Here is a 15,885-nt window from a genome sequence, read left to right on the forward strand (position 1 = left end):
TTTTATTTTTGTGGTTTAAACCAGTTATTAAAAAAAAAAAGTTGGTGTAAACCAGCCAACCCTAAAAGTAAACACTTCTTTTTAAAGAATACACAAATAACTAGCAAAATAGTATGTAGTATTTTTACTTCAAAATATTCCATACCCTCTTTTTGAAACAAAATAAAATTAAAATAAAACATAAGAGAAATACTTAGATTTATATGATACACTTAAAGGCTGCACATCTAGAGCTTTTGGTTCTGTATATTCTTGAAATTCTACAGTTAAGTTTTATAGAACCACCATCACAGTTTACCCAATCCTCAAGTTTTCTGAATTTTTAACAAGAGGGATTCAACATATCATTACGGAACTTCCCCCCCCCCCCAAAAAAAACTACGGAATATATTTAAGGTAAGCTAAATACAACTCCACAACAAACATGACTGAGTGATTAGCTTTTGCGCTTCTATCGGGAAGTCCGGGATTTAACCAGCATTCGACCATTCTGACAAAGCTTTTCTTCATTCCATCTGTGAATGTAGAAATAGTGCGTGTACTGTGAGTTGGGCGTCTTCCTTTTTTATTGTTTTTAAATCGTTATTATTACTAATTACCAGGAGTGACGGTTTTGCGAAGGTTAGGGGGGCGGTCTTTCGGACTGAAGCCCGTTCCCCAAAGTTACGGAATGTCTGCAACAAACGAAATATCTATTATTTATGCCTTTACTCATAAACTTTAAGCTCCCGTCAAATAAAAATTACGAATGTTTAAAAAACTAAACATTAGTAAGAAACCCTTCCCAAAATACTTTTCTAAATCCGCCACTGATTCTCAGTATAAAATGATTTTTAAAGTTGTATCCGGAAGATTATTGCTAAACATATAAACGAAACGAAATATTATGCCTGTACTCATAAACTTCAAGCACTTCCCAAATAAAATTAGGACTTTTTAGGAAACGAAACAATCAGAAAAAACCCTCCTAAAGTACTTTTCTAAATCCGCTACTGATTATTTGTATAAATTGGTATTCAAGATTGTGTCCGGAAAATTATTGCTAAATCACTTCACAGCTACAGTATAACAGAAATATGAAAGTACGGCTTGACGGATATATTGAAAAACGTACGCTTTGACGGATAAATAGAAAAACGGGCAAGTTTAACTTTTGCGCTAGAAGCTAGAGTACTAAAAGCTCTTAGAAATGAAACACGGATGACAAACTAGAGAAGAAAAGAGATGTCGATAACTCAAAAGTTAAAATAAAGTTAAATAGCCTCTAAAATTACCCTCAAATACTACATTCTTCATGTTAGCTTTAATTCGTAAAACACGTGCTCCATCCATCTTGATGGTGAATTTCAGAGCGAAATATCACATTCAGGTCATGGAATTCTTATCTAACTATAGAATATACTATAAGAAAGCTATTTAGATAGAAAAATCATGAAGTTGAAAAAAGCCAAAATTTCCAAAATTCTCGTTTTTTTCCCAAAAAAGCCGGCTTTTTATGTGAAAAAAACCATCGATTCAAAAAAGCCGGCTTTTTTGCATCTCTCTCTCTCTCTCTCTCTCTCTCTCTCTCTCTCTCTCTATATATATATATATATATATATATATATATATATATATATATATATATATATATATATATATATATATATATATATATATATATATATATATAGGGTATCTCAAAAGTCTCCTGACATAGGGTAAACAAAATGTAAGAGGAGAAACCGTTTCGAAATATGATGTTTTCAATCTAACAAGGCAGGGTACCCAGGTGTAGCACGCCGATTGTGATAAGATTGCACAGACATAAAGAACATTGAAAAAGAAGCGACACGTATTTTTTTTTATATCAGCCAACAAGCACATTGAAAGGGTCAAATAGGGGCATAAAAATGGGGTCAAAATGAGATTATGTGGAATATAGCGAGAACGAGAAGATATATCGGATAAGTTTAAATGTATGAAATACTACCCATAGTCGACGCAATTCAATGAGGTATAATGCACCCATGAGAAGAGAGCAAAACATCCGAAGTTACTGTTTGAAATGGAGGCTGGCCATCGACATGTTAGCGTAAAAGACAGTAACTTCATTCACTTATGTTTTGTGTCCAGGTAAATTTCAACGTTGCATTTTCATTTAACATTGGGCGCATAGAGCGTACAGCCCAAACGGCTTGTCCGATTAAAAAAAAAAAAATCCTTCACTTTAGATTGAAAACATCATATTTGGAAATGGTTTCCCCCCTTACATTTTGTTGTAAAACTCAGATAATAACAGAGTTACCCTATGTCAAAGGACTTTTGAGACACCCTGTATATATAAAATAAAGAACTTAAAGTGCTAAACGTTAAATATAATTTGGGGCCATATTCTGATTAACCATCTTGTGCACTACCATCTTAATAGATGGCGTGGTTATTGTGCAGCTTCAATTTCCTTTAGGTTAATATTTTCTTTTCGCAATTGTCTATAAAAACTACTCGTGAGGATTTTCACTTACTCATATCATTTTCTTTAGCTCAATGAGATGTATAGTTTGGTATGGGTGTCATCTTTGGACTTTTTTAAAAATGTAACACTAATGATATTGTAGAATTTTTTAAGTATCTGTATTTGTAGTGTTGCCTACAAGACAAGACGAGATAAGAAATAAAAGTTTTCTCGTCTAGCTTCGTAAATTTTTGTCAAATTTTCGTCTCTCCTCAATTCTCGGAAAATTTATTTCTCGTCTGGACTCTATTTTCGGAAAGGTTTTATCGTATATTCGTCTGATTTTGTAATTTGATGCACAAAATGTATTAGGTGCTTTATTTTTTTTTTTCTTAATTTCATCTAGAAGTTATCAAATTCTTCCTGCGTCACAAGAGTGTCGACGAAGATCTTAATATAACAACATTTAAACTGCATTTATTATTACAGAATATGGTGTAATGCGTTGCGTTATCTTTAAACCTTGATAAATCCTCTTCATTGTGTTCGTACAGTCACGTTTGTTATTTGCTATGAATCGTGTAATATTTAAATAGTGTTTGAGGGTCTAAGGCAGCGTTTCCCAACCGGTGTGCCCCGGCACACTGGAGTGCCGTGAATGGGCCGCTGGTGTGCCGCGGGGAAATGGAAACAAAATTATTAATTCTATAACAATCAGATTGCAAGACATAAGGGAAAATGTATATTTGTATTTCAAATTACTATTAACCTCTACTATGAATCTATAATTTTAAGTTTCATACCGTGTACAATTTTAATGTTGAAAAAAGTATTATCATTGTTATGACCATTGTTGCTCCTTTATTGTTGCAGACTATTTCGTAACCTGACATTTTAAAATATCATTCAATACTTTCGACAAAGCAAACATGCATACAAATTACCTACATTTGTGTCTTAAAAGTAAAAGAGATTTGTTCGTTCGTTTGTTATTTAGTGATCTAACTTCTTAGTGAAAGGTTGGATACAGTTTTCGAAAAAGAAAGCGCAGTTTTGCAAACATGATTCCAATATTTCATTGAATTGTTTTCTTTTTTAAAATTAGAATGAAAAGTAAGCATAATGATTAACCACGGGGGAAAACCAGTGATCGAGCTTTCTTCTCTGTGAGAAAGATCATTAATCACAGAAAAAATACAACGGTATTTTATATTTACAACTAATATCTATGAGTGTGCCGCGAGAATTCAAGTTACACCCGTAGTGTGCCGCAAGTTGAAATGGTTGGGAAACGCTGGTCTAAGGATTGGGTGAACTAGTCTGCCTTGCGAGAGAGACGTGAATTCAAAATGCAACTTCTCGTATCGACTGTCAACTCATGGGTAACACAGTCTTATCTGGATTTTCAACGAACTTAAAAAGTTCGTTAGTGAATTTTCAATGTCTGTATGTTTGCGAGTTTTTCAGTTTTGAGCCCTCTCTTTCATAGAGCATCAAAAACTATCCAAAAGAAGTTGTGGAAATTTTCGCGTCACTCTTACCGTTCCGGAGATATTGGCCAAAAATTGTCCGATTTCGGGAGATTTAAGGAGTCATATCTAGGGGATCGTAAGTCATAGGGAGATGGTATTTGTGTTGATCTATATCTAAAAGGATGGTAAACATTTTGATACCAAATAGTAACTGGTGGCCACTGGCCAACTGACCACCGTTCCCCAGATATTGGTCAAAAAGTTCCGATTTTGGGATGTTTAAGAAGCCATATCTAGGGGGCCGTAAGTCATAGAGAGATGATATTGGTGTTGATCAATACCTAATAGGATGTACCAAATGGTAACTGGCGGCCACTGGTTATATCTGCATTTTCAGTATATATACGATGATAAAAAATGACAGCTCAATATAGCTAATTCAGTATAGTATCCCCTAGTACGTAGGCTACAAATATGTAAGTGCATTATGCATTGAATTTAATCAAATAAATTTAATATACAATTTTATATAAATGTCGAAAAAAATCTGTATAAGTTCTTTCTGGGTTCTGGCAATGCTCTTCGAACATTTTCATTTTCATTTTTTTTTTTTTTTTTTTTTTTTTTTTTTTTTTTTTAAAGATTATATCAGAGTGGATTCAAGACAGGGTCTTCTCCACATTTAAAGTTAAAATTTTAAACAAATTATGAAACATTCGTTATAATTTATGGGTTTTCTTCTGCCACGTGAAAACAAGCTTGTAAAAAATAGAATGAAATAAGTTTTACGTTCCACAGTTATGCCGGCTAGGCTAAACGAGACGGCAATGTTGAAAAATGAATGAAATGGTGGAATGAAGAAAGTGGGAAGAAACGGGAGAACCTCGAGAAAACCCACATAATATTTTTGGATAAGCAACCCTATTTTTTTTAAAGAAAAGTAGTTGAGTGCTCACTTCCAGTGAGACGTGTCCTTGGTTCGATCCTAGAACCGATGAGCTTGTAGTGTATAAAATTGTGTCTACGAGTTTTGTCTGATTCCTGAATTTTTCCTCAGTATTCTCATTCCAACAACTTTTAATATAATTATACACTTCAATTCATTAATCACCCATCTCCTTTATTCTAAAAGGTATAAGCACGTAATACGTTAAAATCTAGTTTCATTTTTTCGTGCTTGTGGTCCCAGCTTTGTTATCAGATAAGTGTCCAATCTTCATTAATTGATGGTACATAAAGACAGAATGTAAAATTACTTAAATGAAGTGGAATATTTCTGTGTTAGTAACCAAGCCAGAACCGTATCAATACAGTAGTTTTCAAAAGTAGTATCAGTTCTGTTAAATGGAAAGTACTACCGTGTATATATATATATATATATATATATATATATATATATATATATATATATATATATATATATATATATATATATATATATATATATATATCAAACCAAAATTTATCAGTTTCACTGCCTTATTGTTACTTCGAATTGATATGTTCGATCTTTTTGCTGTTGAACTTTAGACTACAATAATGAGAAAATTTCTGTTCATGTAACACGAACAAACATTTCCTATCTTAATTTCTTCTTGAAAGTATTCAGAAATGTTCTTCAAACTGTCAAGGACGACTCGCATTCTTACAGTGAAATTTGTTTGCTTTTTACAGTACAAACAGGAATTTCTTTGGTAATTTTCTGGAATTAGCATTGGAACATAAGAAATTCATGATTAGTAATTAATAATACTTAAAGCCGTTTTGGTTTTGTAATTAATTCTAATAATAACAATAATAATAAATTCATAATACTGAAAAGAAAGTCACCCAAGTTAGAATATAAGAGGTAGAATGAATTGTAAGAAACTTAATATACAGGAAGAAAATTTCATTGTATAAATAAAATACGGGAATCATGCGATAAGGTATGTTCCTAGCTAATCTATACTCACTAAGACCATGTTTTGTCAAGTTATCTCCCTTATAGAGGACAGACCCCTCGCAAGGGAGCAAACATTCGACTAGCATTTGAAGGATAAAAGAAACGGTACCGGTAACGTACAGAAAAACATGAGTTCGGTGTAGCGTCATGACTGATTTTAGGTCGTGACTTTCGTAATAGAATATGTGCCCTCCCTAGTGATCTAACTGTCCTCCATGCTAGTCTAGTGGATAACGCGCGCCCTTGTGGAACACGTGATCCCGAGTTGGATTCCCGGTGGGAGTGCATTGACATTGAATGCATTACGGTGGTTGAGATTGCACTTTAAACTAGAAGTCCACGTCACATAGAGCCTCGGTATTGAAGATGGGCAATAAACTTCAGTAAATAAAGGATCTGCAATGATGTTTAAAACTATGCACTATAAAAAAAGCACACTAGAATAAATCTGTGTACGGGTTTAATCATATTAGGCGACCGATCAATTTCGGCTTATATCTCGATAGACAAGATATCATCATCATGGGGTCGCGGTGACTCAGCGGTAGAGCGTCTACCTCTGGTGTGTGGAGTTCCAGGTTCGTTTCAAGCTCGTCCCCAAATGGATTTTGCGGGAACAAATACCGTGTGTGGGGGGGGGGTTCTAAGGATTTTTCCGTTTCCTTCCACTTTATTTATTTCATCATTTCGTTTATTATCATGTTCAGTGTCTTCCTTTGTCTCGGAGCGTGGGACACTAAACAACAACTAGTATTATTATTATTATTATTATTATTATTATTATTATTATTATTATTATTATTATTATTATTATTATTATTATTTACCGTTACAGTTAATTAGCCAAGTTGGGAAACTTTCATGCAACGCGATTCGCTAATACCTTCATCTTGACATAAAGTCGATCTCTCTACTATCATCCATGAACTGCATTTAAAAAAAAAAATCCGATCCCGCATCTTCTTTCCACTATAACGCGTCCCTAAAAAAAAAAAAAAAATGCTTAAAACTTGGGATGTCCTCTCTAATTTGGGACAGGTGGCAACCGTAATCATACTACTTACAATATTATCACATTGTTTTACATATTCGGTAATTCTGTACGTAATACTATAGCTAAATTATGTAAAACGTATGCATAACCTGGATTAAGAGGAATTTTGTCCACATCTGGAAGTTAATATTTAACTGGCATCCTGTTAAAACAAGTTGCAATATGATGTCCAAAAGCAGAAAACATTTTCAATGCACTATGGTATATAATTAAATCATGAGAGTGAACAATTTCTCTTAGTATCATATTAAAAGATTTAAGCAATATTTGAGTAATTCATTATGTACACTTTTGCGGGAATTTTGACATGTATTATTGTTATTTTGGCAGATCCTGGAGGAGGCACAGGAACCGTGGAGTCCGCTGCACCTGCCATGAGCCCAAGGAATACAGAGAACACAACGCCCACTGCTTCAGGACCTCAGACTGAAAACAATATGGCAGGGTCCCACACAGATCTCAAGTACAGACATAAGAAGTTCAAGAAAATGGCCACCACTATTGATAGTGATGGTGCTCAAGACATGCTTCCACAGCCTGTAAAGACTGTTTCTCAGAATGTGAGTGCCAATTCAAGTGTGTCTTCCTCGGTTTCACCACCGTGTGGAAACGTTAGCAGTGCCACCAATACCTTCGTGTCGAGTTCTAAATCTGTAGATGTGAATACGTCACAAGTGAGGGATTTGCAGCGACCTACAACCACATCAGACAAAGTGGTGGTGTCGGTTAAAAGTGATAGTGACGTAAGTGATAAAAAGCGAGAATCCGATTGTGTTGTTAATGGTATGATTGTGGAAAGTGGTGTGGAAGATAGTGAGGAACAAGACAAACGGAAGAGACTTAATTCAGGTCGGTATATCTGTCCATATTGCAAGTTGCCATGTGCCAAACCCAGTGTTCTTCAAAAACACATGCGTTCTCACACAAATGAGCGCCCGTACCCTTGTATTCCTTGTGGTATTGCTTTCAAGACGAAAAGTAACCTATATAAGCATCAGCGATCTCGAGCGCATGCTCTTAAGATGGAAGGCGCAGATACAGGAACTGGTGAATCATTTTCTTTTCAGGAAGCGGTGTCCGACACAGAAGAAGGGGAAGATAATTGTGATAGCACTCCTCCGGCATCTTCCCCAGCACCCCAGACACTTACATGTTCCACTCCATCCCTCTCCAGCTCAGGGCAGACTTCCAGCTCTACCTCACAGTCGACAACCGGCGGACACGTTGTCACATCATTACATAAGAGCTTTACACCTTTGAAGGACAGACTGAAAGAAGCTACCCGCGATCCCTCTCCCTCGCATTCTCAATCACAGTCGCATGAAAACGAGGAAAAGCATCGGATTATTTATAAGCCTAAATTTCATACCGCTCTGTACAAAAGTGACGAGAATCATCAATCTGATGCAGCAAAGACTCAACCAAATGATTCACATTCACAAGCTACTTCCATATTTGTGCCAAGAAGCAGAACGGATTCCGAGTCATCCATTGACATGAATAGTAGTAGCAATTCGAGCTCTCTTCACACAACTGTTCAACATCAACCCTCCGGCATTCCCTCAACATTTTCTTCAGTCATCTTAAACACTACTACATCTGGTTATACACTTTATGCCCAATCATTACCTCAGACTACTTTCGGAAGCACGCCATTAGTAACTATGCCACCGGCTCTCAGAGGAACACCTTCCTCGTTAACCATGACGACATTCTCACCGTCTTTAGCCTCTGCCCCCTCACCAACTCCTGCAGCCTCACAGTCACCGTTGTCTGCGAAAGTTTTGAAATCTGCTAGTCCAGAGTTTCTTCAGAGGCATATTAGTAAAATCATCAGCGAAAATGAGGCGATAATGGAGACCATGGATCCACTGTGGCCAAAGAAGTACATGAGGCAAATGAGTAGTGACAGTCCTGGAAGTCCAGTTCCAAGCGTCAGACAAACGTCAAGCATGAGTGGAAGAAGATCCAATGAATCACAGTCTCCAGGATTGGATGCTGCAATAAGTTGGTCTAAGAAGTGTGTAAGACAGTTAAGTTCTGGCTCTGTAGAAGATAGATTGTCACCATATGACGATGACCCAAGACGAAGAAGGAAAAGTTTTAGTGAGAACATGGTGACTCAACCGACTTATATAACTGCTCAATCTGCTTTTCAGCAGTCACAGTCAAAGCTCGCTCTTGCTCTCTTGGGGCCTAAAACGGAAGGCGAGAAACCAAAGCTACCAGTAGTAATTGGCGGAAGAGAACGAGGCTTTAGTTTAAATGCTGACATACCCATTTTACAAGGTGAACGAGCCAGTCCTGCATCAGTAACTTTACGTGGTGGTGCCACGATGACATTGGAAACCGTAACCTGTGTTCCTTCAAGAGAGACGACTCCAGTTCCTCAGCAGCAGTCTGGACCATTAAATTTATCAACTAGCAACAACAACAACAATAATAGTAATTCTGAAATGCATCGTAAGAGATGCTTTTCTGAAGGTTTTCCAGGTGCTCCAAGTTCAGTGAAAGATTTATTATTAAAATGGGGGCAACCGAATAAATTTCCTCGAATTGGATCTCCTGGAGAAGCAGTTCAGAAGAATAACGATAAACTTTATCACCCTCAAAATCCTGAGGGCTCCATTATCAAAGATCTGCTGCTTCAGGCACGAGCTGCTTCAGGATTGCCTCCATATGGAACACTTCCAAGTGGCGCAGAGATAATTGCAGGAGATCCTACCGCGCCATATCTTAGTACTTCTTTACCATTGGTCTACCTCCCAAATGTTTCTAAACCAAACAATCATGAAGAAGGTGGTCCATATGCTTGCTCTCGTTGTAAAATTGCATATAGAAATGCTGAAAACCTTGAAATTCATCACTTGTACTATTGCAAAGGTGATACGACAAAGTTGCCGCCACCATCTCATCCTGTATCGCCGCAACATAGCCCGAGTAGAGTGCCACTGTCTGCAAGGTCATCCGAAGGTATCCAAATTCATCGTTCAAGAACCCCGGAGAAGAAGATTGAAGAGTCAAGTGCCATATTGAGAGGCCGACCTAAACCTCCAAAAGTGAAAATTCATGATGATTCTAAAGGCACTGAGGAAGGATCTACGTCTTTCCCATCTCCTGGTCCGTGGCTGGGAAATACTCCTTTGGTAGAAAGTTACCAAAAAATGCAAGAAGTTCCAAGCACGGAAGGAGCATATGTGAAGAAAGATGATACTATTGAAAGAGAACCTCCTTTGAAAAAGAGAAGACTTGTCGAATTATCAATTGACACAAGTCTTCAGGCAGGTCGACAAACACCACAAAGCTCCATAGGCTCTCCTGATGTACGTCCGTTGTCGGCTGGAAGTTTGTGTGGCACCACAACTCTTCGATCTCTGGAAGAACTGTCAAAATGTCCAATGCGAGCAAATTCCTTACAGATGTTTGGCGGAGAAGTTCAGATTTGTGATGGGCCTGAAACAAAAACATTTCGAATTGACCCTCTTCGTGGTAAAAGTCCTGTCTCGGATCTTGTGCTTACAATTTCGAATGCATCATTACTTCCTCAAAGTAAAGCTAACAGTGCTGATGGGTCCGAGCAGAATAATCAAGGATCGAATCAATCTGGTAGTGTGGCAGACAGCTCACATATTGTTGTAACAATAGCAAAATCTGGTCTAAATTCAGGAGGTACTATCATGCAAGTACAGAAATCAGATAGTAATAAATTGTGTAGTAATTCATCAACTGTGTCCACATCAGGCGGTCAGGCGATTAACACAAACAACTGTATGAAGCAACAGTTAAAGAATGGTAGTGTTGTTGGTTCATCAAGCGTACAGTACCTGCAATCGACACCTCATAAATATACATCCGCAAATACAGCATCATATCCTGACTCCAAGATATTTGCTGTTTCTCTTCCTATTGTACCTAACATCGCAACTCCTAATTTGGCAGTTCCAGGTATCCCGGCACCAACACTTAGTCATATTCCTTGCGTACCGTTCACTTCATTGTTGCCTGATGGCTCGCTCAATCCTCTTACTAATATTACAGCTTACAATCCGCTCACATTACCCCGTTCTCCGCTTCTGCATGGATTTCCGCAGGAGAAAGCGTTAAGGTCTCCTGCTGGGACACCATTTCCTGAAGGTGTTGGTATTATCATGCATGGTGGAAAACCTATTCCTTATGTTCCCGGTATGCCTGGGCCACAAAGTCTTAGTGGTGGATCAGGCATTATATCATCGCCACAAAGAGATTCTTCGCCAAAACCACTTGATCTGGCGAGCCCCTCTAAGGAAATTTCATTGAAGATACCAGTGACATCTTCAGCATCAACTACGACGTCTACTACAACAACATCTGAAGTCAATTTGAGTCAATTAAGCAAAACAACAAAATCAGTGCCTCCACAACTTCCTAGTGTAACGTCTAGTCACACACAACCATCAGCGTCGTCGTCAACGATTCCAAGGATAAAAGTTGATCCTGCCACGTCAAGTCCACCGAGAAGCTCATCTCCAGCATCAACGACTGAAGTTCCACTTACGAAAGATGATAAGGGAGACAGTAAAAAATCGGGAAATAAATTCCTAAGACCTACATCTCTTCCTCTCAAGCCAGGAACGTATCAACTAAAGAAACATAGCGTAACTGGGATGACATTGGTCAGTCCAGAAACTCCACGGCCGAAGAAATCGTATGGACAGCTGTATCTAAACGGACATGCTTATACATATCTGGGGCTAAAATGCTCAACGCGAGTATATTTTTGTTGCAACAACAGACCTCAACCAATGTATGTGCCACAAAGTACGAATCCAAAACTTTCCATGTACTCTAACTGGCAGGTATGTAACTCGAAACCAAATCCGTTTGGATTGACGCCTGGTAAAGCAATGGCTTTGTATGATTCAAGACATAGACCTTCTGGAACTACAGTTGCTAGGCAAGCGGACCAACCAATGATACTGACGCATTCTTCATACTGGAAAACAAGGAAACATAAAACCAAGTCTGAGCAAGGTGTTGATGTAGACAAGGATAGTAAGCAGCCCAGTGGACATTCTGAGAAGAATAAGGATGGTGATTCTGTAACGGAAAAGAAGATTCAAGGGGCAGCCAGTGCAGGGACCAAATCAGGATCTTCTGTTGAGGTAAGTTCTAACAGATATAAAATAATGTACAGGTTCTACGGTAAATGGATGAGGTAAGTTCCAATAGGTATGAAGTAATATTTATAAAAGTATATGGTGAAGCACTACAAAACACGTGAGTTTAAATATCTTTGGTGGAATGAACAATATATTGATGTCAGTGGATGTTAATTAGGTAGAAAAACGGTTTTTTGTTTATATTTACCAGTCAGGAAAAAGAATATGTCAAACATTTGCGGATTTGGAAAGAGGAGGAGGGGGAATAATGCACTTTTAGTGTTTATTTGTCAATTTCTTTAAAATGTATTCAGCAAGAATATTTTGACATAATATTTAATTAACTTATAAAATATAAAATAATTTGCGGACTACTAGATGAAAAACATGAAAGTAGAGGGTTGTACGTAGGGGGTATTTGGTTATCCTAACAGTTATACTAATATCTATATATAAATGAAAAAGTTCTGACTGACTGATCAGCGGGTAGACCCAACTCCTAAGCCAGAAAGTTGAAATTTGGACAGTACGTAGGATTTGAGACGTAAGATACCATATATATATATATATATATATATATATATATATATATATATATATATATATATATAACGATATTGTAAAGGGAAAATGGGGCAGTAATAATTATAATAAGATCCCCACATCTTCGAATTCCTTAAGATTAGAAACATGAAATTTGGTATTTGGGCTTCTAAATCCAATAGTTAAACTACTCACGTTGCGTGCTTTTGATACTTGACATAGAATCGAAGAAAAAGGTGAGGTGATGTGTGCAAGACTTCAAATTCAGGTGAAGTGTATATGAAAGACACAGAAGGATTAACCAATATTGCCTACAGTAACATGTGAAGACATTTGCGAATAAAAATAAAGAAGAAATATATCAGAAAATACACAATTAAGAAAATAATAATAAGAAGAAAGAAAAGTTCCCACATTAAATTCACGCTCGTAAATCTAAATTTTAGTGTTATTTGATTTGAGTTTAGCGTGTCTTTCTGCAGTGAGGCTATGTGAGACGTGGACCTGCAGTTTAACGTGGGATTCGAACCATATGGAATTGAAGGAATTGAACCTAGTTCTTCCGTTTCAAAGGGTTGTATGCTATTCACAGAGCCACGAGGAAACTATGCAAATTTTAAAGGGTGGTAATAAATCTATCTAAATCAAAGGCAATTAACATGGTTAATATATTGGTTATTTTGCAATAGTTATTTTATTTTATTTTTCAGGTTCTTCATAGTTCTCAGATACCATCCTTTCAGAGATATGAAGTATGTGTTTTGTTTGAAATCACTTATGATATTGTTTATTTACCTCTCTGTAGACAGCTTGTTTCGAATCACCGAAATCTTTCAACACATACTGGTCGTTGAAAAGGTGAAGAAAAAATAGTTTCTTTCAGAAGATGCTTTTGAGACAAGCAATTCAGTTCTTTACCTCACAAATTCAACGGATTATTTTCCCGTACAAGAACTACAATTCTCTAGTAATTTCCTATTCTTGTAGTATCATCTTGACCATCGGTGCTGCCAATCTCCTATGGCCAATTTCATCATTAAATTGTCATTTGTTGTCCTTAATGTAGAGTTACCTAATTCTAAAATGCCGAAATAGGATATGATAAGCACAATGTGCATAGTCTTAATCATTTAAATATGACAATATGTTCACAAAACACTAGAATAACCGGGTAAAAAGGTACTGAGAGCACAAGAGGAAATATGAATGCGCGATGCACCACGAGAGCATTTGTCATGCCAAGACAACCAACCCTACATTCTTCATTGAGCACTATTACGATAGATTAAAAAGAATATTCTTGAGTTTAAAAAACAAATCAGTGACTTTCGGAAAATGTACGCGGACGAACATTTTTACTCTTCAGATACAAATATGTCCGCATAAATGGTGACGTATGGTAACCCAACCTTAAAGTTACCAGACCCAGTGTTGTCATTCAGACGCTTCGCATCGGATCACCCGAACCGATTGTTAAAATTCTCTACTTCTAGATCCAAAACTTACTAATACAGTAGACTCAGTAGACTCACGATTATCGGAGTTCCGGTTAACCGAGCCTCTGAATGAACCGAGGCAATCTATAAAAAATCGCAAATTACAGTTGTTGTAAGAGATGGGACGCATGTTGATTGTTGCCGAACTGCTAAGTTCCAAATCTTAGGATCGGCCGTCTGTCATCGTTTATCGCTCTAACATCTCAACGTCAATGATAGGCCAAAAGATATTCCAGAAAACAGTTACTTTTTCTAAAAGAATAAGTTTTATATGACACTTTAAATATGGAAAAACATTTTTAAAAAAAGTTTTATTATAGTATAATAAACAATTCCCGCGTAAAAAAGTTTTGTAATTTACAGCACATACAATAACAGGTGATCTCTGTATTATCCGAGGTAGGCTCGGTCCCAATTACTTTGAATAATCGCAAATTTATTGTAATAATAATAATAATAATAATAATAATAATAATAATAATAATAATAATAATAATAATAATAATAATAATAATTCTCTGGTACTATTTTTGAGAATGTAATATATATGTATTAGATAATGAAGCGTAATACTTTAATCTTTTATTGGACTTAACTATTAGAAATGTAATTCTACCGATTTGAAAACAATTCGTTTATGTTAACGTGTGTTTAGTTTCCATGAGAAAGCTAGTATTGCGTTGCTCTGACGCAAACTGATACGAAATGACGCCTTTGATGTTTTTAAAATAATAATAATGAAATACAAATACATAGTAATACAATCATACAGTATTAATATTAAGTCAACTTACTGTACTAATGATAGAAGCGGTTGTCAAGAGATTTGAGTGAACCACTATCTATCCTAGATATTTAGTTACTTATTCCCTTCTCTTTTAAAAAGAAGCCGCTTCTTCATTTCCGACTGATGAAAACATCCGTACGTATTGAAAACTTTTGGCGACTTGAAATAATTTGAAATGAAATCTTTGAGTTTTACGTCCCACGTTTATGCCTCCTAGACTAAAGGAGACGATGATTATGAGAAATGAATGAAATGGTGGAATGAAGAAAGTGGGAGGAAACGGGAGAACCCCGAGAAAACCCACGCACACGGTGTTTGTCCACCACAAAGCTCACTTGGCGGGAGCAGGGTTTGAACCCGGGACCCCATGCACCAGAGGTGAACGCTCTACCAAAGAGCCACCGCGGCCCTGAAACAATTTGTATACAGGTGAATAAACATTAAAGAATTTCAATTTAAATATATTCTTTGCGCGCCGCTTACGTTACATTTATGATAAGGTGTTTTCCATTCATATTATGTTTAATATTAATTTATAACACTATATCCTTATGGCAAAGTGTATATTTATGAATTTCCGTTACATTCACAGAAATTAACAATATTATCAAGTTTCAATCCTCTGCTAAAATGTGTTCATCGTGCTATGTTCAAAAAATAAATTGTAGTATTTCTCAGCTTTATTATTATTATTATTATTATTATTATTATTATTATTATTATTTGAATACTTTCACAGTATATTTTAGTAAAATAGTTAAGTGTTTGCTAGTTATTGTAGAGCAGTTCTCCGGTGAAGCACATAATCATTGAATTTTTAAAACAACAGCATACTGATATGGATTTTACTAATTCGTATTTGAAAATTTCATGGAGAAATTGAATAGTATTTTCTATGAATGAAAAAAAAATTACGCATATAAACTTTTAAATGGTATTTTGTTTTTAAAAAATTGCTTAGATAAATAGTTATTTTCTCTGAACTCTTGTATTTCGACCAGTGTTAGTCACTGAAG

The 15,885-nt window shown here is 36.3% G+C and overlaps 1 protein-coding gene across 4 annotated transcripts in view; it reads left to right on the forward strand.

Moving 5' to 3' along the window:
- Window positions 1-15,885, forward strand: part of shn (zinc finger protein schnurri) — a 472,944-nt gene that overhangs the window by 407,619 nt on the left and 49,440 nt on the right. For all 4 annotated transcript variants that reach the window (XM_081755807.1, XM_081755808.1, XM_081755806.1 and 1 more), the window contains exon 3: window positions 7,236-12,046. In XM_081755807.1, the coding sequence (XP_081611933.1) occupies window positions 7,236-12,046 (4,811 nt within the window). The remainder of the gene's footprint in view (window positions 1-7,235; window positions 12,047-15,885) is intronic.

The sequence above is a fragment of the Thermobia domestica genome, chromosome 4, assembly GCF_964235325.1.
Source record: "Thermobia domestica chromosome 4, izTheDome1.hap1.1, whole genome shotgun sequence".
Lineage (NCBI taxonomy): Eukaryota > Metazoa > Arthropoda > Insecta > Zygentoma > Lepismatidae > Thermobia > Thermobia domestica.